At 34.0% G+C, this 24,382-nt stretch overlaps 1 protein-coding gene across 1 annotated transcript in view; it reads right to left on the bottom strand.

Annotated features, from left to right (window-relative positions):
• ABCA12 (ATP binding cassette subfamily A member 12) overlaps nt 1-24,382 on the bottom strand; it is a 164,405-nt gene that overhangs the window by 86,805 nt on the left and 53,218 nt on the right. The window contains exons 3-7 of the mRNA XM_006906757.1: nt 20,637-20,790; nt 11,636-11,727; nt 9,480-9,577; nt 6,600-6,785; nt 4,673-4,851 (exon numbers count right to left, since the gene is read on the bottom strand). Coding sequence (XP_006906819.1) covers nt 4,673-4,851; nt 6,600-6,785; nt 9,480-9,577; nt 11,636-11,727; nt 20,637-20,790 — 709 coding nt within the window. The remainder of the gene's footprint in view (nt 1-4,672; nt 4,852-6,599; nt 6,786-9,479; nt 9,578-11,635; nt 11,728-20,636; nt 20,791-24,382) is intronic.

Raw genomic sequence — 24,382 nt, 5'->3', positions numbered from 1 at the left:
ACTTATGCTTGAGTTCATTCCATATTTCCAAAACACAATTAGTTACTTAAGAAATGTAATCCTCTTTTTGTCATTAGTACATTAAAAAATGCTGGCATTGTACATATACTTCTGAATCTCACAAATACTATGAAAAATGCAGAGGAAATAACTGGTGGTTTTTTTTGTACACTGGTTTTCTGGCCTGGACTTTTTAAAAAGAGTAAGCTGAGGCAATGCTTTAATTTATATGAGTAGTAACTAGAACGAAAGGCTTTGTTAACAATTTGCCATTGTAATATTAAATTTAGTACAAATTAGCTAATAGATTTTCCCTACGTATCTTAGCCGACTGAAGGCTCATTCTAGCAACAGATAACAGTGTGTGCATATACATTCATGGTACTCTACAATATTTTTGGAATTTTTAATATTTAGATTATCTTACTTTTAGCTTCCTAGCTATGAGTGAAGGCTGTGTTTAGAGTGCTAAATTTGAAATTTCCTCTAGTATCTAGCATAACATTAGGATATACATATTGGTATGTGTATATGTATATAAACATACATAAACATATATGTGTATATACAAGTATCATTTTATTTAGTTCTCTAATAATTCCATAAAGTCAGTTTTATATGCCTATTTTGCAGATGGGAAAACTAAAGTTCAAAAATTTAAGTAACTTACACAATTTTATTCAGTTAGTAGTTAAGTAGAGCTGGTTCTGTCTAATTTCAAAGTTTATGTTCTTGCCATACTACGTCTTTCCTCTGGCACAGAAACTTTGCACCAACATGGGGGGGGAGAGGAGGGCAGAACATTTCTGCATAGAGCCCATAGCCATTGTCAACTTGTTATGCCAGCTGTGTGTCTGGTATAGAGACATGACTGTAATATTTTCATCTTTGCTCTGTGTAAACAGTTGATACCTCAGGCATTTTTATATTTGCCCCAATAATTTCCTGGTTCTCAGACTTTAGTTTTTTCTGAACTCTGATGACCACTGTAACCAATTAAACAGTCTCAGTCACAGATCTCTGCTCACCTGGCCCTCTGCCTGACTTACCTGATCTGTTGTCCCAAATTAACACCTTCAAAGACTGAATACCTAACAATCTCATTAAACTGTCGGCATTGTTATTATTAATATCATTAATAAAATGTCAGTAGACTTAATTCATCTTTTTCTAATAAATTGCAACTTAATAGTAACATCTGGCCCTCATCCTCTCTAAAACCCTTTAAATCATTGATCAGAATATTTTTATTTTACTTCATAGATTTTTTTCTTATTTTCATCAAATAAAAATGAAAGTTATCCCAAACAAGTTGCCTGATAAAAATAATTTTAAAAAGAGTTTTCATGATTCACATCTCAAATCTTCCTCACAAATGGTGAAAATCATGAAAATGTTTTTCATATACACTTCTCAACTTTTTGTGATTGCTCATTTTTGTTAATTTCTGCCGTAACCTTAACATTATATAATCTGGTTTGGGTGATTTGGCTATAAAACAACTTGCAACTTAAAAAAAAATTGTTGGAGGGAATGATAAAAATTTTTATGGTGGTCATAGAGTGAGATAAACTGATGAAACTATAATTTGGTGATAAAATGTAGTCATCTGTGAGGAAATGGTGGCTTTTAATGACACTGTCTGTTTAAAAATAAGTTTATAAAGGGCTTTTTTAACAGAAAAATAACACAAGCCACATATTCAATTTAAAATTTTCTAGTAGTCAAGTTAAAAAAGAAAATTAATTTTAATAATATTTTTTATTTAACTCCAAACATCCAAAATTATTATTTCAACATCTGATCAATATAAAATTTATTAATGAAATATTTTAAGTCTTTTATTGTACTAAGTCTTCAAAATTCACCATGTATTTTACACTTATGGAATAATACAATTCAGATGCTAAAATTTTTTTTGAGGATACTTAATCTATATTAAGATTTTATTACTTTTACAGGCAAAAAAATAGGTCCAAGTACCCACATTGTTTCAAAAATACTAAAAGGTTTACCATTTACTGAAGCAAGTGTCAGTATTTGAAATTTAAATTAATTAAAGTTAAAGTTAAAAATTCAATTGCTTAAATCAAAACCCACATGTAGCTAGGAGCTAGCATATTAGAAAGAACAAGTTTATAAATTAGCAATGCAAGTAAATTAAATAAATAAATAAAAATTGACTACTTAAAAAATGAATTGTTCTAATTAGTTAAAAGTTGAATGTCATCTGCTTTAAAAAGAATTTGAAGCTATTTCTTTTAGTTGTTTCTTTTTTCTTTATTATCATGTACTCCCATTTACATTTATAATCATTACTTAACAGCATGCTCTATTATATAATGCTATAATATGCATAATTTCATTTTAAATTTTAAGAGAATTTAAAAAGTCACAGTGCAATGTCCTTTCTATGTAATTTACTCTACCAAAATAATGCCTGAAGTATTTTTGTTTATTTGTTTTTGACCCTAATGTATTTTTTGGATGCTCTGTGTACTACTGAATATTATTTTGTGGGACTTTTGCTTTTTATTTGTTTTGTTTAACCAAATTTCATTGAGGTATAATTCACATACAAAGCAATGTAACTATTTTAGGTTACAGTTCAATACATTTTGACAAATGTATATAATCATGTAACCACCACGCTAATAGGATACAAAACATTTTGATAACTCCCCCAAATATCTTCATGCTCCCAACAGTTGTTCCAGGATGTACTGATCTGATTTCCAACACTATAAATAAATTTTTTCAATTTGAGAATTCCATATAACTGAAATACAATATCATCACATCCAATATGTGGTCTTTTTTTTTTTTGTCTGGATTCTTTTACCAGCGTAGTATTTGAAAGATTTATTCTGTTGTGTGGTTCAGTAATCTGTTTATTTTTCTTGTTGAGTAAAATCTCAATGTATAAATAAACTATAATTTTTTGCCATTCTGTTTCTGGATATCTGTCCCCCAATTTTAGCTATTGTGAATAAATCTGCTATAAACATTAGCATACAAGTCTTCATGTTGGCATATGTTTTCATTTTCTTGAGTAAATAACCAGAAGTAAAATGCTACATTATATGGATCTACTATTAACTTCATCAGAAGATGTCATACTGTTTTCCAAAATGGTTATATCATTTTACGCTGTAACTTGCAATGTATGAGAGTTTTACTTGCTCTATATTTTTTCCAACAATTGGAGTTGTCCATCTTTCAAAATTTTAATTCCTTCAAATGAGTGTATAGTGATATCTCACTGTGGTATGAATTTTATTTTGAATCTTTTCATTGCTACACTATACGATTCCAATGATTCTTCCTCTCCTTCAATTTATTTACCTGTTTGCTTTCTAAGACAATATAAAAGGAGAAAGAAGATCAAGTGTCAAAATTCTGGGTGAGTGAAAATTTCCCTAAGTGTTAAAATGCGGAAAAATATGGAGAATGAAACTTCCTAATAAATTACTCCTTCTGTTGATTAGTTTATGACATGCTATTGTAAGAAGAACATAGGACGTATGCCTTTGTCACTAACTGTAGAAACTTGGGGAAGTCATTTGACTTCTGTGAGGATTTGTTTACTCTTCTATAAAATGGGATATCTGTTGTCTCGATCTCAAAGCACTGTTGTGAATATTAAGTGAGATTTATGTAGCAACATAAGGGCTTATTATAAGGTCTTTAAACAAACATAAGCTCTTGGAACTTTTCCAAAGAAGATGAGGACACTCTTGTCTGGTGCTTTAGACATCAGTGATGGAATACATTGTATTTTTAATGACATAGTAGAGAGGCAGCTTGGGTTCTGGAGTTAGAAAACTCAGGTTTAAATCCTACTAGCTGTATAATCATCAAATATTTAATTTTTATGACTCTCTGTTACCTCATTTATAAAATAAATAATAGTTTAGTTGTAGAATTTAATGTAATATGTGTAAAGGGCCGAGTAAAGTATCTGGTATGTAATGGGCACTCAATAATGAATAGCTGTTAATTTAGTTGTTGATTTTTTTAATGCACATTTTAAAATTAACTAGACAAGACAGTCAAAACCTAAGTACCAGTCCATTAAAGTCTAAATGCTGGCCACACTCTGATCATTTTATGAGGAAAAGCAGTCTTGAAAGGGATTTCTTCTGCAAAAATATTTAAATATTTTGTCAAATAAACCAACCCAAAATTCAGACTTTGAAAGATTATTTGTAGTCTGGTTGCACATGAGGGAGGCCAATCTCCTTGAGGTGGCTTGTTTCAAAACTTTAACTAACAGGGTTGTTTTATATTGGATGCTATCAATCAAAACCCAATGAGATAGTTTATTCTTGGGCAATTTAAATGCTAGATACACAGAGCTCTTGTCACTGAATAAGTCTGAGCCAATGTTCCAATCTACCATTGGTCCTGCTATATACCTCTTTCTCAGAAGCTCTAAGATACCAACTAACAATCCTCATGTACACTTTGATAACCTTAATGACTGCAGTGTGTGCTTCTTCTTTGCTTAACTAATACCGTTACCTTCATTGGTAAAATCTGCAATAAGGTGTTGACAGTACCTGCTCCATATTTAAACTCTCTACCTACCAATGATCTTTACAGGTAACATTTTTTAAAAAGGGCTTTTTAATGAATAGTAACAACCCACTTAATTCTTACATTTTCTTACCTGTTTGCATTTTGAAGAACCTCAAATATATTGCTTAGTGTCGTATCATTCTGAAACATATTTGGAAAACTAGAGAGAAGCTGCCACACAGCTGTCTGCTCTTGCACTTGTGAGAAGAAGGTTAGCACTTTGACCATTTCCTGAAATACTGTCTTCTGGTTTTTGGGATCTCTTGATATCTTAAAAATTAAACCACAAACAAGACAAAATAAGACTTCAATACTTGTAATCACATGGCTTACTAACTTTGAAAGCATAAAACATTTAGATTTTTACATAATTCTTTCAGATTTTCATTCCATTTGAAGTCATCTTTTACTTGGAAAAACAATAATCATTTCTAATATTCTTAAACATTGTTGCATTTTTTTCCTATTCCTACAGACATTGGCATCTTTAAAGTTTAATTAACAGAGCTGCATTTATATAAAATATTTTAAATTGTATTTTGGGAAATTAAAATTAATTTCTTAAAATAGAATTTGCTTCTCAGTAATATGTTTGTTTTTCTCTAGGATCTGATTTGGGAGCTACAGACATATCTTCTCTATATTCATTAGTAGATCTTATATTATTTATTATTTGTGTGGTGAATCTTTAAAACTTTATGTATGTATCTTCATATACATATAAATATATTATATATATATATGTGAAAATGTTCACTATTATAATTACAAATACTCAATGGAATACAATATTTCCAAAATACTGTGGCAACACCAGGAACTTTAGTTATAATAATCTACAGTGAGTGAATTTATGTGATAACCATACCTTGTACTATAAGCAAACAAAAACTGTGACTTTTGCTTTTGCTTTATATCACAGGACCCAGCTAGAATTTAAAGTATTTTCTTTATTACATTCCCATCCAAAGCAATTTTATTAATAAGCTTATTCATACTAGTAAAGTCACGCCTTTGTTCTGTCTTAATTTAAAGTCTTTCATGCTGAGAATGTGATTTTGAACAATGTATTCTTAACCGCATATTTACAAATTTACAATGTATTCTTAACCACACATTTACAATGTATTCTTAACCACACATCTACACAACTGCTGAGTTTCTTAAGAAAGAATTTGAAATGCTCTCCATTGGATTGGGATTATTATAACAGTGTCTCTAATCTGGTTCAGTTGGAAAACTTAGATTACTGAAAGGTAATTTAAGCATTCTGTGCTTAAAAAATTATTACAATAAAATTCAGGGAATCAAAGGGAAAACATTATAAGTGGACATGTTTCACTTATTCCTGTTTATAAAATTTCTGTGTATTTTTATGATCTTTCATTGTATGTAGGTTTCATTAAATGTAGATTATTGGTGTTTTATTTTCACATTGTAGTTTAAGACTAGCATATAAAAGTGGTTATTAGCACTCCATAGAATGAAATTTCTTGGTTCTAGTGCATATTTGGGGGAGACGAATATTTAGTTTCATCAAAAATCAACTTTTATTAATTTTAATAAATTAGATTTAATGCTAGTGAGAAAAATTTAAAAGATTACCCATTATTCTAACTTCTGAGCATTATATGGCTCTAATAGTTTAATTAGTAAACTTACATTATATTCTGAGTATCTTCATTCTCAGAGGAAACAGTCTTCAATCACTATAGAGCAAAGTCATATTTTATCTACAAACATGTTTCTACATTAACCAAAATGCAATAATTTTGGTTCAACATTGAAATCATTTCAATTCTGCAAATTTAAATAGAAAGTAGACATTCCTTAGAATTAGACATTATGTGTGAATCTTTGTGTGATGAATTCATGCCAAAGGTCAGCAAATACTCCAGTCAGCATTGTGCAGTCCACGTGGGCTATGGACTTGCTTTTTGACTCATGTTAAGTCTTTGTGGATACAAAAATGAAAACAAGACATTTCTTTCTATTACTTATGAGATATTTACACTCACCTGAGAAAATTGGTTTGTTAGTTCTTGGAGAGAAGACTCTATAAGGGTCATGTTGGATAGGCAAAATTTGTTAAAAACATTTTTCCCTAGAGTGGTCCAAGAGAACGTGTAATCAGGAATATATTCTGGATATCTCTCACACAGCTCTCTTCGTATATCTTCTGAAGTTGAATTTTCCTTTAATAGCTAAAAATGTACGTGAGAAGAGTGACATAATGATGTTAATAAATGTAGATATTAAAGTATTCAAGTCTTCAAGGAAATTGACTTATCTTTATAACAGTCATTTTAAGGTCCTGCATTACAACAATTATTAAAACAACACTAAAAGACACTAAATTTACCCACGAAAAGTCACCTAGAAAATGTGTGAATGTAGTCATTCTTGTCATTATTATGTTTTAAATGATTTTCATATGACTTATTTAACTGAACTCATTTCCTGTCTCTGACCAGAGAACACAAATGCACCAGATCTTTTCTGACAAGAATATTCAGGCATAAAAACCTTAGTTTTTCCTGGGCATTTAGCAGCAGAGACTCAGGTGTCCTAACTCTATGACACTTCATGAGAAATTGGCAATGATCTTTGGAAGACTTTCAAAACATAGGAGCTTGAGAGTCTATTCTCAAGACCAACAGTGTTTATTTAGATATATGGACAAACTTTGATTATTTTTCATTTGTAAAGCAATTACTTCATTTAAGAATTATGCATATGAAGAAAAAAGGAAAACATATATATGAAAATCATAAGAATATATAATTACCAAAAGCAATCATTGGAAAGCATTTTCATTATGGAATCATTATAATACTCTCATATGTTTCACAGTACAGGCCAGTCACAGATGTAGCGCTATTTTCAGCTATAATATTGATCACATTCACCATTATGAACTTGTTTAGATATTTACAACTAATTATATTTAGTTATAATATTTAATGGGTCCTTCTTAATAATAAATTCATGTAACTCTGTAGAGTGATGGCCAACTAACTTCATCGTCCCCTTAAGTTTACATCACAAAATCTATACTATGCTTTATAATGACTCAACTTCTAAATGTAATGGAACAAAACAGGATCCACTTATTCTAGGATATACTATAAGTGCCAAGTTGTCTAGTCATTTATCCATATCTCTTTCCTAACATTGCACATAAGCTCACCCAAAAATGATTTCTCTACTCATTCTTGCAAGGGTTGCAGAAAATAGTAAAGAGAAAGAGGAATCAGAGAGATTGCTGACATGGGCATCAATATCTCATCGTAATTTCTACATCCCTTCCCTGCTCCAACTACTCTAAAAATATGTATCTATACATAGAAAATTCATTTTTGACATCTCCACTGGATATATGAATCCATGCTATCTCACAAAATTCTGAAATTTTATTCCATATGAGAAGGAAAACTTGGGAGTTTCAACATAATGGAGTGGTATTTTTGTGAATACATTGCTCTTCTAGATATTAAATAATTTAACTGATCCAATGCAAGACTGTTTGCTTCTAGGACCAATATGGAAGAAATAGAATGGAATAGAATAACTTTCCTTGGTTTACATAGTAGCCTGATTTGAGGAGGCTTTGAACGGAAATTAACTGGGTACATTGGGGGCTTCCTAGGCCAGAGTGTTTTAGTTATCTCAAGTATTATTTATTATTGAAACTAGATATTTAACTTCTAGATTGGACTAAATTAGAAAAGCTTATATTTCAACCGACACTGGTAAAACTGCTTTGGTGAGTATGGCGCCTTTTCTTGGCATCTATTTTTGTGTTGTCCTTTAGCTTATTTACATAGACCAGTTTATTGAGATTTCCAAGTTATATAGTATTAACTCAAGGGTAACTCACAGAGACATATAAGCTGCAATGTTTATAGTCACTGGAATATGAATAAAAGTCAGAAATATGTCCCCATGATTCAGATGGAAGAAATGTCTCCTTAGGAAGACATGGATATATTATTTCAAATGCGTAAGTGTGTGTGTGTGTGTATGTGTGTGTGTGTGAGAGAGAGAGAGAGAGGGAGAGAGAGAGAGAGAGAGAGAGAGAGAGAATTTGTCTCCTGCAAAATGTTGATTTGACCTCTTCTTAATTTCTGAAGAGCATGTAAAGCAGAACTCAAATGCCTGTAGGGGCCAGCCAAATAACTTAAATATATGAATCCGGCTGGATGAAAGACAATAAGGAAAAGTGGGGGTTATAGTTAATAAAAGAATGCCTGTTCTGCCTAAAGGCATTTAAATTCAACTTCTTAAAATCCCTGTACACACACACACACACACACACACACACACACACAGCTCATAGGCTGCCAGTTAACACCTTTGATAGAAATTATGTGTATTATCTTGCAATCTGAAATCTTAAAAAAAAAATGACTAGTAAACAGAGAGAAATCCATAGATTAGCTCTGTAAATTCCACTAAGGAAAAGAATTTTACTGCTTTGGGGAGATATTTTCCATTGTTCTGCTTTCTCCAAAGGCATTATCAGTATGAATGAGGCAGCAAGCTTAATGAGTGTTACAGCTATGCTGGCTTTCACATAGCTTTTTTTCTTCTCTGCTTCAGAAAATAAAAAGATCACATACAATGCCACCGTATTTCTTACTTAAGGAAAGTCTTAAGTTAGATTAAGAAACTTAACAGGGAAGTAAATAAATATCCAAGATCTTAAAGAAGTCAGAATGTTTCAAAAATAATCTTTTTTTTAAAGGGCTCTAAGAAAAAATTCTTCCCGAGGTATTACTACAAATGGAAAAGATGGCCCAAACCTCTTCTCATTTGGGCTATTCCTCCACTAAATTCAGAGGCATTTGTTCAACTGCTTTTTATTATCAGTCTACTACAAAACTGAGTGAAATTACCTTTTCCAAACCAAGGATCCTGGCAAGGACTTGACTACCATTGAAAGTATCTGTTCCAGTACTTTCCAAATCAGAACTTGGACTGGGAAATACTGTAGCTGTAGTAGAAGAAAGAACAGATTAGATTCTAAACGCACATACACAAAAATGGGCAGGTTCACAAAAGAATCCATAACTATCACTGTCCCTCATATGCCCCACAGCAAGAAAGTGCTCAAATATGCATCTTCCAGGCAAGTTTCATACTTGCAAAATGTAAATTCCATTAGTTTTTCTTTTCACATAAAATCGTGGTGGATTTGGTCTGCTCTTGGTTGTTTTCCAATCGTTTTAGATGTGATTTGCTTTCATTCCAGTTAATGTCATTAAACTTCATCACCAATATTATTGCCTAATAAACTGAATCATTTCTGTGCAGGCCTGTGTGAGGTGCCTTCACTAGCTCCACAGATCCATCATATCCAACATCTGTTCAAAGGATCTGCCAATGCACATCTGGTGATAATGGTTTTCTTTTTAATTATTCAATTGGGAGGCTGAAATCTGCTTAGAATCATAATTCCTCTCCTCCTCAAAGTGGTTTCTGAATGATATTTCAGATCAAATAAATGGGATAAAGCAATTAGTCCAAACTATAGTTTATTTAAATAATTCCCAAAATGGCCTCACCTAGTACTATGTATACCGTGACAGAGAGTTCTGGGTTGATGGCATTAGCTAGAAGGGTTTGTTTGTATGTACAGTGTGGACATTCGTTAAGCCAGTATGTTAACTTTTATAAATTTGGACAGAAATACTTTGTTATTTTCACAGCAAAGAATCTTAATATTCAAAGATACATTGACTTATCACCATTAGGGCCTAGGCTCTATTCTCGTGCCCATGGGGCTGAAGAATTTACCAACTGTGGTAAGCATACACTGTCACATAACAGATAATGTATTATAGAATTGTATACTTGAAACTTATGCAATGTTATTAACCAATGTCACCCCAATAAATTTATCTAAAAAGAAAAAGCCGTACCAATGGATTTCTGTAGACCGAGGCAATACATTTGTGAGATGAGCAGCCAGGGTGAAAAATGTAATCTGTGGCTATCGAGCAAAGCACACTTGCTGGACTATAACACTATGCTCCTATTTTTACTGTGCTTTAACCCACTCAGCCAAATACCCACAAATGATACACAACAGAACCTTAACTCCTCAAAACCACTCACTTACCACCATATTCCTATCACAGTAACCCATGACTTTTTTTATTTGGTCCATCAGCTTGTATTGGAATATTATTTACGTCACAAAATCTTAAATATTCCATGGCATTTTTAAAGACACTTTTTTTTTTCCCCAGACTACAATCATATTCCAACATATGAGAGTCTTCATTCTATTCTCTAATATATCCTCATTAAGACGGTGTTTACAGGATAGCAGGCACCCAGTAAATATTGTCAAATGAACGTAAAAGGGTCCTGCTGTTTCAAGAATTTATTCTCAATGTGTGGCTTCTCAAGACCATCTGCATCAGAATCACTTGGCACAAGGCTCAGGAAGCTCAGCCTGAGGGTTTTCTGAACACCGCAGTTTGAGGGCCACTGGCTTAGCTGAGAGTGAGGGGAAGTACACGATCACACTGAATGACTGCGATACTGAGCACCCGGTGAGAGGAATAAGAGTCTGGCTGACAGAGTTCCAGCCTGGCAGTTGTCCCAGTGCCAGATCTGCTGGGTGACTGTAGGCAGGGCACATAACCTTGTTGGGTGTCATATTCCTCATCTCTACGATGAAAAGTTTGGACAAAGCTCTGCAATGCCATCCAATAATTTTTATTCCTGGAATTTCTAACCATCCCCGCATCATCTAATCACAAATTAAAGAGTCCCTAGTCAATTCTAGGAAAGTGTGCAATTCTCAACATCATATTAGTCCCAACTAGGCTTTCGCTCCCAGAGAATACTTCACTAAGAACTTAATTTCTAATTATTCTCAAGAACTTTGCATAATTGCACTGCCACACTTAGGTAACCATAATAAACATGTAGATCTCTCAGGCATATTCTAAGAGTTTCATCTTTGTTTGAAAAGTATAAACCCTTTTAAAGATTAGCTCTTTCCCGGCTGTTCTAAATTCGGCAGGAGAGAATAACTTACCTGGTGATGCGTGCCTTCTTTCTGGAACTTCGGTGCTCTGGAGTGATAAATTGCTGTCCTTCTGCAGGTTGGATGATTTTCTCAGAATTACACTACAGAAGAAAAAGCAAGAACTCTATAACTTCACCCACATTAATTCCAGTTAGTTACAGCAATGTATTATGTGGCAGATTCCAGGGCTTTCCGAAGACTTTCAAATTTTTAATCTACTTTCTAGGCTTTTAATGGAAGAGCTCAACTGACCGTACACCAATGGATGTATAAGGTCTCCTATAAGGTAAATTTTTTTCAGCTGAAATGGCCCAGATGAGATTTAACTTATTTATTTTTATTTAATCTTATAAAAAGGAAATTATTTTAAAAAGACATTAGAGCTAAAAATTGAAAGTATTTATGATTATATATATATATATATTTTTTTTTTTCTTTAAAAAAGATAATAGATCCCAAATATACAAGACTCCAAGGGGGCTTCAGGAATGGAAGCAAAGTTCTGCTTATTTGTCAAGCTTGAAAGAAAAATAAGTTTTCTATATGAAATTATAGATGTCATTTTGAAGACTGTCAAAGGTGAATACTTGTAAGACAGATTAAAGGAAGATGGAAAAGAACACATATCTAGTCTGTTCCAGGCATTGTGGTTGGTGTCATTAAAGGTGGTACCAGGTAATAAAGGAATAATGAAATGAGCCGATTTTTAATTGTACTGAATATATCAAGACAATAATAATAACATTGGGGTGCCAGGACTCCCTGCATAATGTGATCATCCTAGCTTTTGGAAAACAAAAAACAAAAACATTATTGGCCATCCTCACAATTTAGTAACCCTCTTTTTGGAAATTCATTTCCTATTTAATTGATTATTATTAAAATGGTGATAATCATATTTTCTTGAACATTTGATATACCTCAAGTAAGTGCCTAAAATTAATGTATACATATTTCAAGAATGAAATCAGTCCAAATGCCTAGATTGAATATTTTTCAGAATTTCTAAAAGTTGGTGACTTTTGTGTAGTTGTTTATTTAAAAAAAAAAAAAAAAAAGCTTACTTAAGATACCTAAGGAGAGACAGAACAAGATAACGATGGAAAAGCAAGAAGTTCTGCTTACTCCTGAGGTTCCATTCACCTTCCTTTTTAGAAACAAGATCTAAATCCTGGTTCCAGGGTACTGTGTGATTTGTAATTGGAAAAAAAAAATCCGTGTTTTTTTCTTTCAGTGTGTCCTTTTACTGCACATGATAAGAAGAGATGATATTTGTTTTCATTTCCTAGCGTTTTTTTCAATGTTTTCTAACATGTACTGGTTGCTTAAAAAGTTTTGCATTCTTATTGCCTCTTTGAATTATTCATGACCATGACTGTATTTTTCTCAATATTTTTATATTCTTTATGCTGACTATTTGGATGAGAAATTGTTCAGATAAAAATAAGAATTAACCTGAACATTTTCTCTTCTCTCACACAGAAGTTTTAGAAAATCTGAGAAAAGTAAGGTTCACTTTTCTTTTTCTCAACATTTTTTTTAGTTCAGTTTGAAATACCATAAGGAAGACTATTGAATATCAACACATTTTGAAAATAAAGGGAAAAACTGCCTTCATAAAAATGTTAAGAATTAGGCACAACAACAAAAACCAAAGGGAAAATGACAAAGATCAAAGTGAATAAAGAAAGAGCGAGAAAAAACAGAGATGCATAATAAAAGAGAGTCAGAGGAGAGAAAGAGACAGACAATAGGAAACTAAGAAAGTGTGAGCTTGGAGAAGCAAAAGCTGTATACTTTACAGAGGACTTCTTGCCCATCTTCCCACATTCAGATAAGAGCCCTAAAACTACTATTCTTTAAACACCAAAGAAAAACAAGCTCATCCCTTCCCTGCAAGCCACTGGATCAGCAGTTTTAAATTTGCTCAAATGGCTGCTTCCAGACAAGGAAGCCTCTTTTTCAATAGGACCTGTCCTTGATCAGGAAATGTCCACGATGGCTGCTTCCAGACAAGGAAGCCTCTTTTTCAATGTCCTTGATCAGGAAATGTCCACAGCTACATGGTCTCCCATGAATGAATTCCACATAACAGTAGTGAGGAGGTGGTCCACCTTCTTTTATGTGGCCTCGGCTGGTCTTTTTGTTGGTGTTAGAGCCCAGGATATCATGTGCTTTGACATTCATCTGCTTGCAAATTTTCCCCTTTTATTTTGCATTTACAATGTGTGGTATGATGGCATGTGTCCACTGTCACTGCACTACAAAACTATTGTTTTTTAAACTCTTTAAAATAGAAACTACAATAGAAGTGTTGTGGATAAAAAGATGAATTAGGCCTATAAATTGAAATACAGCTACTTCTGTATTTCAAGCAAAGATAATTAATTCTATTAACACCCATTTAATAACTAAAAGGGAACAGGAAGACAGCCACTCTTGCTGAGTTAGTAATGGCAATTTGAACTTTGTAATTAGCATGACCCTGCTTAAAGACAGAGCACTATATGCTTCTTAGAATGATAAGTGCGAAACAGTATCTTTTCTGTTATTTGACACAATTTAAGCACTTCATACATATTTTATACCGATTATAAGTGTAGTAAATTTGTGTATCTATTCCTACCACTTCTCTATTTGAGGCTATGACATTTTTGGAAGTAGGCACCATGTCTCATTCATCTTTTTTTCCAAACACTTAACATAGTACTGGACCATAAGATCGGATGGCTGATTAAATAAAAAGAGACAGTATTGCTAGGATGTAGCAGAAAGAGTTTGGAGATAACGGATACCTTCGGACTCCCCACTCTGTCTCTTCCTAAAAGACCTCAGTCATTGCCTCTCTCATCTACAAATTAAGAATGATATACCTATCTTGCGAGGTTGTTGTGAATACTGTATGAGATGTGCTTATCAAGTGCCTATCTGGTCCCTGTCATCATAAGCTCTTAGCAATATTAACTGTCAAAGTTCCCACAAAAGAAGATGGTGCAAAGATACAGACTTCACCATCAGCAAGAGCTGAAGCTTCATACTTATGCATCTATGCTCCACATATACTTTGTTTAGAACACTAGAACTTTCAAGATCTCTGGACACCAGATGGATGCAGCCTTATTATTCATAGATCTAGAACTAGCAAACATTGTCTACTGAGGTAGAACAAGGCAAAGGGCTTCACTCAGGGTTTCTCATTTTATTATTAATTTATCGATTTACTTATAAAAGGAGTATTTCATTCATAGTAATGACAAATTTCCCTCTTTTTAGACTTGGAAATTCTTGAGAAAAGTCTACAGTGCCCTGTGTTGGCAAATGGTAGGATGTTTAGTGCATAACAAGCATTGATTACTATATAATAAAGACTATTACTTGGAGGAACTGATACTATGAAAGTGTCTTTTTTACACAGCCTGGTCTGCCCTATATTGTTGTATACTTGGTTCTGCAAAGGAGACCCCCAGGAATGGCGCCACAGTCACAAATGTATAATCTTACACCATACTCACCATATTCATTCATTAACTTACTAACAGTTATTAAATTCATGCTATATATTATATAATGGGCAAGTCAAATAAGAAAGCCAGGAATTACAATGTATTAATGGTATTAGCTAAATAAGAATATGCACAGGGGATAAAGGAAACAAATGACAGGGGCCACTAAATCAGAATTATCATTTATGTTTCTTGTAGAGCAAGATCTTAGAATCATAACTTTAATTCAAAGCTCTTGCCACCTTAAAATTTTTCCTTCACCCTTGTGCTAAACCAGCAGTTCTCAACTAGGGACACCTTTGCCCCTTCCATCCCAAGGGACATTTGGCAATATATTTTTCCTTCACCCTTGTGCTAAAACCAGCAGTTCTCAACTAGGGACAAAAAATTTTTCCTTCACCCTTGTGCTAAACCAGCAGTTCTCAACTAGGGACACCTTTGCCCCTTCCATCCCAAGGGACATTTGGCAATGTCACAGCTCGAGGAAGGTGTGCTAAAACCAGCAGTTCTCAACTAGGGACAAAAAATTTTTCCTTCACCCTTGTGCTAAACCAGCAGTTCTCAACTAGGGACACCTTTGCCCCTTCCATCCCAAGGGACATTTGGCAATATATTTGATTGTCACAGCTCGAGGAAGAGTATTACTTGCATTTAGTGGATAGAAGCCAGGGATGCTGCTAAACATCCTACCATGCACATCACAACAAAGAATTATCTGGCTGAAATTGAAAAACGCTGTATTAGGCTATACCAGAAATGGATTTATTCCATGATGACTGATCCTCATTCCCACTCCCTAGGACCAAATTAGGAAACTTATAAATCCTTTTCAGGAACTCTGAATAATTCAAAGGAAGTCTCAGAGAATTTATCTCATATTGGATACCTCTGGGAGGTATATTAGATTCTTATACAAAATTTAGATGACCACTGGATCTGGCATGTAAGCCTAGCTGAGTCTAGAAAATATATCCTTCTGGGTGAGGCAAGAAGATCTGAATCAAATCTCCTAGTGGCCCATGCTACCAATTATCTACCTTTTACTGGACCCAGCCACATGTGTAGTAATATGGAGATGGCTAAGGGCCTCTCGTCTAGGATACGAAAGTAGATCTGCCTCAGTGGTACTAAATAGGGCTTAGGGCTCTGCTTTGGAATGGAGTTCAATAAAGAAAACTTCTTGGATTCAAAATGCTAAATTTCAGATACTGAGAGGAAAACTAGGCCCAGAGTAGATTGTACTTCTCAGACATGTCTACCAATAGTTACATTTGGGAAATGTCACATTTCTATAAATTCTATATCAACTTATGCACTTCTACTGGGTGTCTTTGTATTTCCTGTGAGTGGAAAGACTACCTGTGTAGGTGGTATCCATGTGTGCCATGGTACATTCTGTCTATAAAAGGAATTCCTACCAGAAAAGACACATATGGCAAATCCTGGAAAGAAAATTCCGATATTCTTTTTTTGTCTCGAAGGGTTAGTTAAACTTTTTATATATTTTCCTCTTTTTCTCCAGAATTATAATTATATGGGTATGTAGTGACACCTGGAAAGAAGATGTGGGATGTACTCTAAGCCCAGTTTGATCCCAGGTCCAAATAACATTCATTATTGACTTGTAACTACAAATAAGGACAATGCAATAGCATCAGGTCCTTGTCAGTGATTTTATGCAATTATACGTCCTGGCTATCTCCAAGCAGAAGTCATTCAAAAGAAAAAATTTAATATTTTTTCATTGTTTTCTTGTATTTCATTCTGACCTTTATTCTGTCAGGGTCATCCATATTTCAGACATAATTCTGTCTGCCAATGTTCAATATACCTCTCTTCTAGGTGGCTCACTTACCAATCAACAATCTATATCAGCTAAGATGTTCAGATTTAGAAATATCTCAGTATGTTGCCTTGGCCTAGGGTATTTTTTGTTCTTAGGAGAGAATTTGAATACACACACACACACACACAGACACACACACACACACACACACACACACGGCAGGTAAGACATCCTTCCACTTTGTTTTTTCATAAATAAAATTTTAACTTTTATTTTATCATGAATATTCACTGAAATGATGACTAAATGTTCATAAATGACTCTGAAATTAATCCAATATTAGACATATACATCCTACCTCATCTTTATAATCAAGCGAAGACATATGTTGTTCTACTTCCTCTTAGCTTATATTCTCAATAATATCTTTCGGTCAAATTCTAAACACATATTTTTCAATACTAAACAAAACCTTCAGAACTTTAAAATTATCCCAGAATAAAATAGATTAGCTATGTTTCAAGTTCTATAGGAGTCATTTAATAGAGCAGAAGTATGTTGGAAACCACAGATCATGGATGAGTGTCAACATGACAGAGATAGGGAGCAAATCCATACAGGCAATCTCCCTACAGGATCTGAAGGAATGCTGAATCACTTCTTCAAATAATGATCCTGTGAGCTCTGGAGGCTGATCTTTGCCATTCTCCAGCTGTGTGAGCAATAGCACCGCCAGGTCTCCCGCTGTTCTGATGCATCTTGGAGGCAGTGCAGGAAGGAAGGACTACAAGGGTAAGTCCTGTGATGTTGGATCATCCATTGTGCAAATGAGCAAGAAAACCATAAATGTAATCTTTTTTTTTTTCAGACAGCTAGTTAGAGTTGATGCTGAGTATAACATTGGATTTTTTTCAGCACCTCATCCTGAAGCTATTGCCTAGAGAAGTATGAATTTAATAACAGAAAGATAGTGCCAATGCAAAAACACATCAGAACACTTGGCAACTGGCCAGCAAGAAGTGACTGCTGTGTGATCTTGTCTTCCAGAGAGCATTCTATTACAATAGACATGGTGGGCCTCTTGTGATGAAGCCAAAAATGGCATTTTTTTCTCCTTACTTATAAAACAGAAAAGGAAGACTGTCTTGTTTCTAATGAAGCTATGCTGGTGAATCTTTCTTCACCAAAGGGAAGCAATTTAGTGGAACGGCTTATCCAGTAACCATGCCCAGTTTCATTTCATGGATATATAAAACATAAAAGTTAATAGCATGGTGGGAAATATAATTAATGCAATTTTACTATTGTGCATAATTTTCTAGATTAAACTCCAATTACTTGGTAGTTTAGAGAAAATACTAAATATTGAACAATATACAGCTTGAGCTAGATAAACATCTGAAGGTTAGGATAAAATAAAAAAAAAAACAGACATCAACAGAGGATAAAATAAATCTGGACTTTAATTCTAGATCCAAAACCCACTCAATGGCTCATTTCGAGTCACTTTTATGAGTCTGGTTCTCTATTATATTACATAGAAAAATACTTCTTTGGAGGGAGGTATATTTATATACTTCTTAGATATTATTAACTGTTTCCCTCATAGTTGCTGTGTTCTTCATTTTAAAAAAAGTATAAAGAAGAGAGCCCCAGGTAAAGCTATAATCTAACTTGTAAATAATGGACATTAATTCTTCCTGTATCTTCTGTAACACTTGGTTCATGAGTTCATCTCGAGCACAGCCTCTTCATGAAGAGTTACCTGATATCTCCAGCTGAAAGTTTTTCTATTTTAAGTATGGAGGGTTTCTAGCTTCAGCATCCTCTGGCACTCTTCATTACACTATCTACTATTATTGTCATTGATTGAATATTTCCTTCCCCTGCTAGAATGTAGGTATAGATCTTGCTTAACTCCCCACTCAAAAAGGACATGTAAACCATCTGTGAACTGGCTGAACCAAGAATGCCATACTTCCACCTTACCTTTACACTGACTACACAAGAGGCCATAGGCCCTAGTTAGCTTTTAGCCTACTTGCAGAGAAATACAACTAGTGCTAGTGGAAATAATGCTTTGTATACGCCTAGAACATGTTAGTCATATAGACAATATGTCATGTCATTTCTCTGCTTAAAACTTTCCAATGGCTTCTCTTTACATTAAAAATAAAATGCAAATCCCTTCTCTTTCCTTACATGTTAGATTCTAAATACTCTGTTTCCTGTGGTCTTTTTCCATATATCCACTACCAGTTTCATCATCTCTCATTATTTTCTAGCCATATTAGTTGGTTTTCTGTTCCTCTAAATGGTTATTTTTGTCCCGACCTCAGGATCATTGGCTATTTCTCTGCCTGGAACATTCTGTTCCAGATGTTCACATACGGGTGCTGGTTTCTTCCTGTCCTCATTGGTCTTTACCCAAATGTCCCCTTCTCTCATCACTCTATTAAATTCATACCTTTCAACTTCTACCTCTTAATCTGCTTTATTTTCTTGCTATCATACTATCAGTGATCATATTATTTATTTATGTGCTTGTCATTTTTTTTATTGCTCTTCCATTAGAATGCAAGCAACAATTGGTTAAAGAATTTGTCTGATTCACCTCTCTGTAACAGTGCCTAGAATGATGGCTGGCACGCAGAAATTTCTCAGTCATTGTTTCTTGAATAAATTAATAAGTAAATGAATGGGCATCAGAATGTTTTAAGCCACAAGACTAACTGAAATGACAAAACCAATGTGAATTAGCAACTCAACAATTATGTGTGTCCCAAGTTATTTCCCATGACGATTCTTGACGTGTTTATATTTTAAGCTAAACAGCTTGTAGTTGCTCTCTCTTAAAGTATCACCCATATTATTTGATGACCAAAATTATGCTGATGGTATTTAAGGAAAACTGGTGCTACATGCTAAGGAATTGAAATTAAAATTTTGGAACAAAATATCTCTGATTATAGATAAATATAGTCTTCTTTGAGATACAGTTTTAGAAAATCTCTATCAGAATTATATCATGGTCAACTCAGATTACAAAATTGTTTGCATATCTATAGATAGGTGGGCTCCTGGGTGGTCTCTTTAGAGTTAGAATCCCAGGATGGAAAATTGAGATTGTTAATGGTCAGGTTGCAAATGGTCTAGATTCTCTATTTTTATTGTTCAGCTGGTTCTCACACCATATAATAGGACACACATTAGCATCATTTAAAGGTTGTAATTCACTTAAGTATACTTGCAATTTTATTACATTAATTTCTAGGCCCTTAATTTCCTTGTTTGCATTTCCTGGTTTCTGTTATATCTAGAAGTAACACATAGAGTGATATAAATATGTCATTCTCCCAGGAGATATTGCCCTTGACATTGCCCTAAATCTTATGCTTATGAACAAGTTGTAGGGCAATGTATCACTGACAATTTGAGGTGAGATAGAGAATCTTTGAGGGAATTAAAGGAAGACTGCCTTGGTCTCCCAGTTTAAAAAGCCAAATTTGGGTAATTCATCCAAAATATGTTATGCTTAATTGCACATAAACATGGTAATTCTAGCTTGTACCAATACTGTTCATTCATAATTAGATTGTCACATTTGTAGATATGTAAAATAAAGGTATATACCTAACCTAGGACAGCTTTTTGTATATTTCATAAAGAGATAAGATCTGGCCTCTCAAAACAACTGAACACACTTGGGACATGCTCCTACCTGTCTTTAAATAGTGCATCATCAATCCCTTTCCTACGAAGCAGATCTTGTGGCCCATAAGGTGTGTCTTTGCATTTAGAGTCTGTGTCACAGAGTAGGGTTTGCAGGAATGGGAAGAAGCCGGTACTGGGAAGGTTTCGAGGTGCAAGGTAACCTGAAATCAGAAAACAAACAATAATTATGTCATTATGAAGTTTGCCTGGGAAGAAAAATAGATGTAGTAACTCTGTTTTATGACATTAACTTCTAGATTATGATTGTCTGTGTCTCTTACGTACTAAAAGAGTTAAACATTTCATGACTTCCTCTTCCTGAAATTTATTCTAGAGAAATAGCTTCAAGAGTGTGTTCCAGAGTGTTTTAAAAATAAATCAAAATATAAAATGCAATGCAGCCAATAAAAATGTTAGGAAATAATATAAAAAATGTATATAATATATCATTAATTAAAAAGAGCAGATCAGAAAACAGTATGATGAGAATAGTCCTAATCTTTTAAAAACATACAAATATATGCATATTTAAAAATATAGGGGTCTTTTTCCCCTTCAGTGGTATAATTCACATGAATTTTATTTACTTTTATTGACAATATATTAACTATTTTTCCCCATGATGTTTATATCTTCTTTTATAATTAAAGTCATTACAAATGCAGCCAATATTTCAGCTACCAGTAAATGTTTTCGGTCACCTCAAAAATTAACATAACAGCTAAATTAATTATCCTAGACACACAATAGTTTTCTTACTTAAAAACCAATAAAAATAATGTAAATAAATATGCAGATTTTCCTCAACATTAATGTCACAGGAAACAAGAACTATAACAGTAAAGGGTTTTGTAACCTTTACTTTAACATTTGCTTTATAAAATGTGATGATGGCATACACATGAGCCAAGATAATAGTCAAGCTGTGAAGTGCAAATCTTTCCACAATTAGTTTTTATATTGAAACACTAGATTCCTCCTTGGGGGAAATACAGAGACAATGAACTTTCCAAAAAGGCAAATATAGAAACAAAAAGGTTATTCTAAACTGAAGACTAAAAAGCAAAACTTAACTTTCTTGTGAATTTGCTCAAAAGAGTGTCTGTTTTCATTATAAAAAGAAAGAAGAGTAAAAAGTGGGAGGAAAAAATAGTAAGAGCACTATGGTTAGGAATGTATTAATGTATTAGCAGAGAAAATAAAAAATAGAAATTTGATCTAAGTAACTTAAATATAAAACTACATAAAGCAAGAAAATTAGAAATAAAAAGCAAGAGGTATAGGAAAATTGGCCAGATGAAAAGTAAAGAGAAAAAAATGGAGAGATTGGAAGATGCTATATTGTTGATTTTGAAGATGGAAAAAGAAGACAAAAGCCAAGGAAAGTGGGTAACCTCTAGAAACTATAAAGTAGGCAAGAAAACAGATTTTCCTGGAGCCTCCAGAAGGAACGTAGTCCTGCCAATACCATAATACTTAGCCGCTAAGACTAACTGTTGGCTTCTAATCTCCACAACTGTAAAATAGTGAGTTGGTGTTCTTTATAAGACACTAAGTTTATGGAGACTTGTACAGCAGTCACAAGGGAAACTAACACGTAAAATAATACCAATATGAATAAAGTTTTGAAAATTCAGAAAGAATCGGAAAGACCTTAAATCCACCAGAATATTCGCTACTCTTGTAAGCAGCTTCTCTTTCTGACACCAGAAAGCCCAGGGTCTCTCCTAATATTAAACCTGAGTGAAAATTGCAGTGACCCTGCAAGGTTTTCATTTTAGTTCAATTCCCCGAATAAGCTGGAGAGTCGCAGTCGAATTCCCCGTTAACAGTTTCATATTATCCTTCTACGACAACATTCTGCCGCAGTGAACTGCACACAGCATGACCTTTACAATTCTGCAGTGGAGTTTCATCCTTAACGGTAATCCACCCTGTTACACAGATCCCAACTGTGGCCACTTACTCAGGGTGTGTGTCTGCTTATTCTGACTCCTTGTCAAAAACATGCAGTAGGTTGTTCGAATGAAAGGAAAATAGAAGGGCAACAAACACAATAACCCCTCTGATCTATGCCACTTATCAAGGTGGTGGTGGCAATGAGCCAGGCAGTGCTGAAAACAGCAGAAGTTCAAGAGAAGCTTTCGTTGTAGGTAACAGGAAGAAAGGAAAAAATGGAAGAAGATGTCATGGGATGAAGACCTGGGAAGAGGTGGCACATTACCTCAAATTTAACTTATTCTGCATTTATTACAATTTGTGTATTATTAGAAAGGAATTTGAAAAATTTGAACTCACAATATTCTTTGATATTACTATCTGTAGAAATGCCTACTCAACAGGAAAATTCATCACAGGATTTCCTTAAAAACAAGTCCCCTTGGTGTTTAAAGTACACACAATATATGCATTGCACAGGTTTTTCTTTTTGATAACTAATATTTAACCAGTTACAATGGGTTTAATACAGTTAACACAGTACCATTCAGAGCAAGATGCTAATTTTACCATCATCTTTTAAACAAGAACCACACACTCATTAAGAAGAGGGCTGCTGAAACAACATTAGCTCTGATTTATTAAACATCTACTGTAGTCCACATGCTGTGCTAGATATGTCACATACATTTGTCATTCACTCTTCTTCGATATCCGTAACATACTTTCTCATGCGCATCAACTTTTCACAAAACCTATAAATCTTCCAGAACTAACAAATCATAATTAACTAAAATTAAACTTCATTGTCTCTTTCCTGTAAAAAAGTAGATTTTTCAATCTTCTGCCCATCTCGGTTATGGGTGCAAGAAAGGAATCACTCAGAGTGATGGTGGAATGAAATCATCACGTTTGAAAGAGTTACTAATCCTAAACTGAACTTGTTCTACTCTGAAGGTGTCTCTGGCACTTTTGGGTTCCAAAATTATGTTTCTCTTTATATTCCCAAATGCTAGGATGCAGGAAAAAGAGGAACATTTCTCTGTCTCATAGAACTTCCATGCATCGATCATGGATCACGCAAAGTTAAGACTAATAATTGGTTCCTGTATTCACAACCAGAGCACAGAGTTACAGCTACAAATAGAGAAATATTACAAGCGTGCAAAACACAGCACTACTTGCATGGGGAAAAAAACAAACAAACAAACAGATCTCAGGGTCTTGGGATGGAACGTTTAGGCAGGATAAAATCCTTGGTATCACGATTCCCAAAGATCACACACCCAGGAAAATATTCATGCCCATTTCTAGGAGAAAAGCTATTAAAGAACTTGTAATTTCATGGAGGAAAATTAGAGTCAGAAGACTCCAGCTAGGGAGAGAGGTGGGGTCAGTGGATAGCAAAGTTCAAGTCACTTATGGCTTAGTTTCTTAGGGGCTCCAGGCAGGGGCAGTGAGGTTGTCTAAGGAGCCCCTCATGGGTAGGGAGACGTAATTATCCCAGTCAGCATTATGGACACAGTCCAGTAATTACATTGACAGAGTTCATTGTTATTTCAGGGAGTAGAATCAAACCAGACTATAAAACACTTTTAGAAATAAACCACCAATTAACTAAGCTTTTAATTAAATCAAATTTCTTTTTCATGAAGAATGAAAATAGAACGTGGTTCCATAGTGTAGTGGTTAGCATGTCTGCTTTACATGCATAAAGTCCTGGGTTCATGCCCCAGTGGAGCCACAGTCCATGGTCTATAGCCATGCCACCCTCAACAAGCCCGATGTCCGATCTCAGAAGCTAAATAATGTTGA

Source organism: Pteropus alecto, unplaced genomic scaffold (assembly GCF_000325575.1).
Source record: "Pteropus alecto unplaced genomic scaffold, ASM32557v1 scaffold110, whole genome shotgun sequence".
NCBI lineage: Eukaryota > Metazoa > Chordata > Mammalia > Chiroptera > Pteropodidae > Pteropus > Pteropus alecto.
The sequence above is the reverse complement of the archived record's forward strand: the minus strand, read 5'-3'. Positions and strand labels throughout refer to the sequence as shown.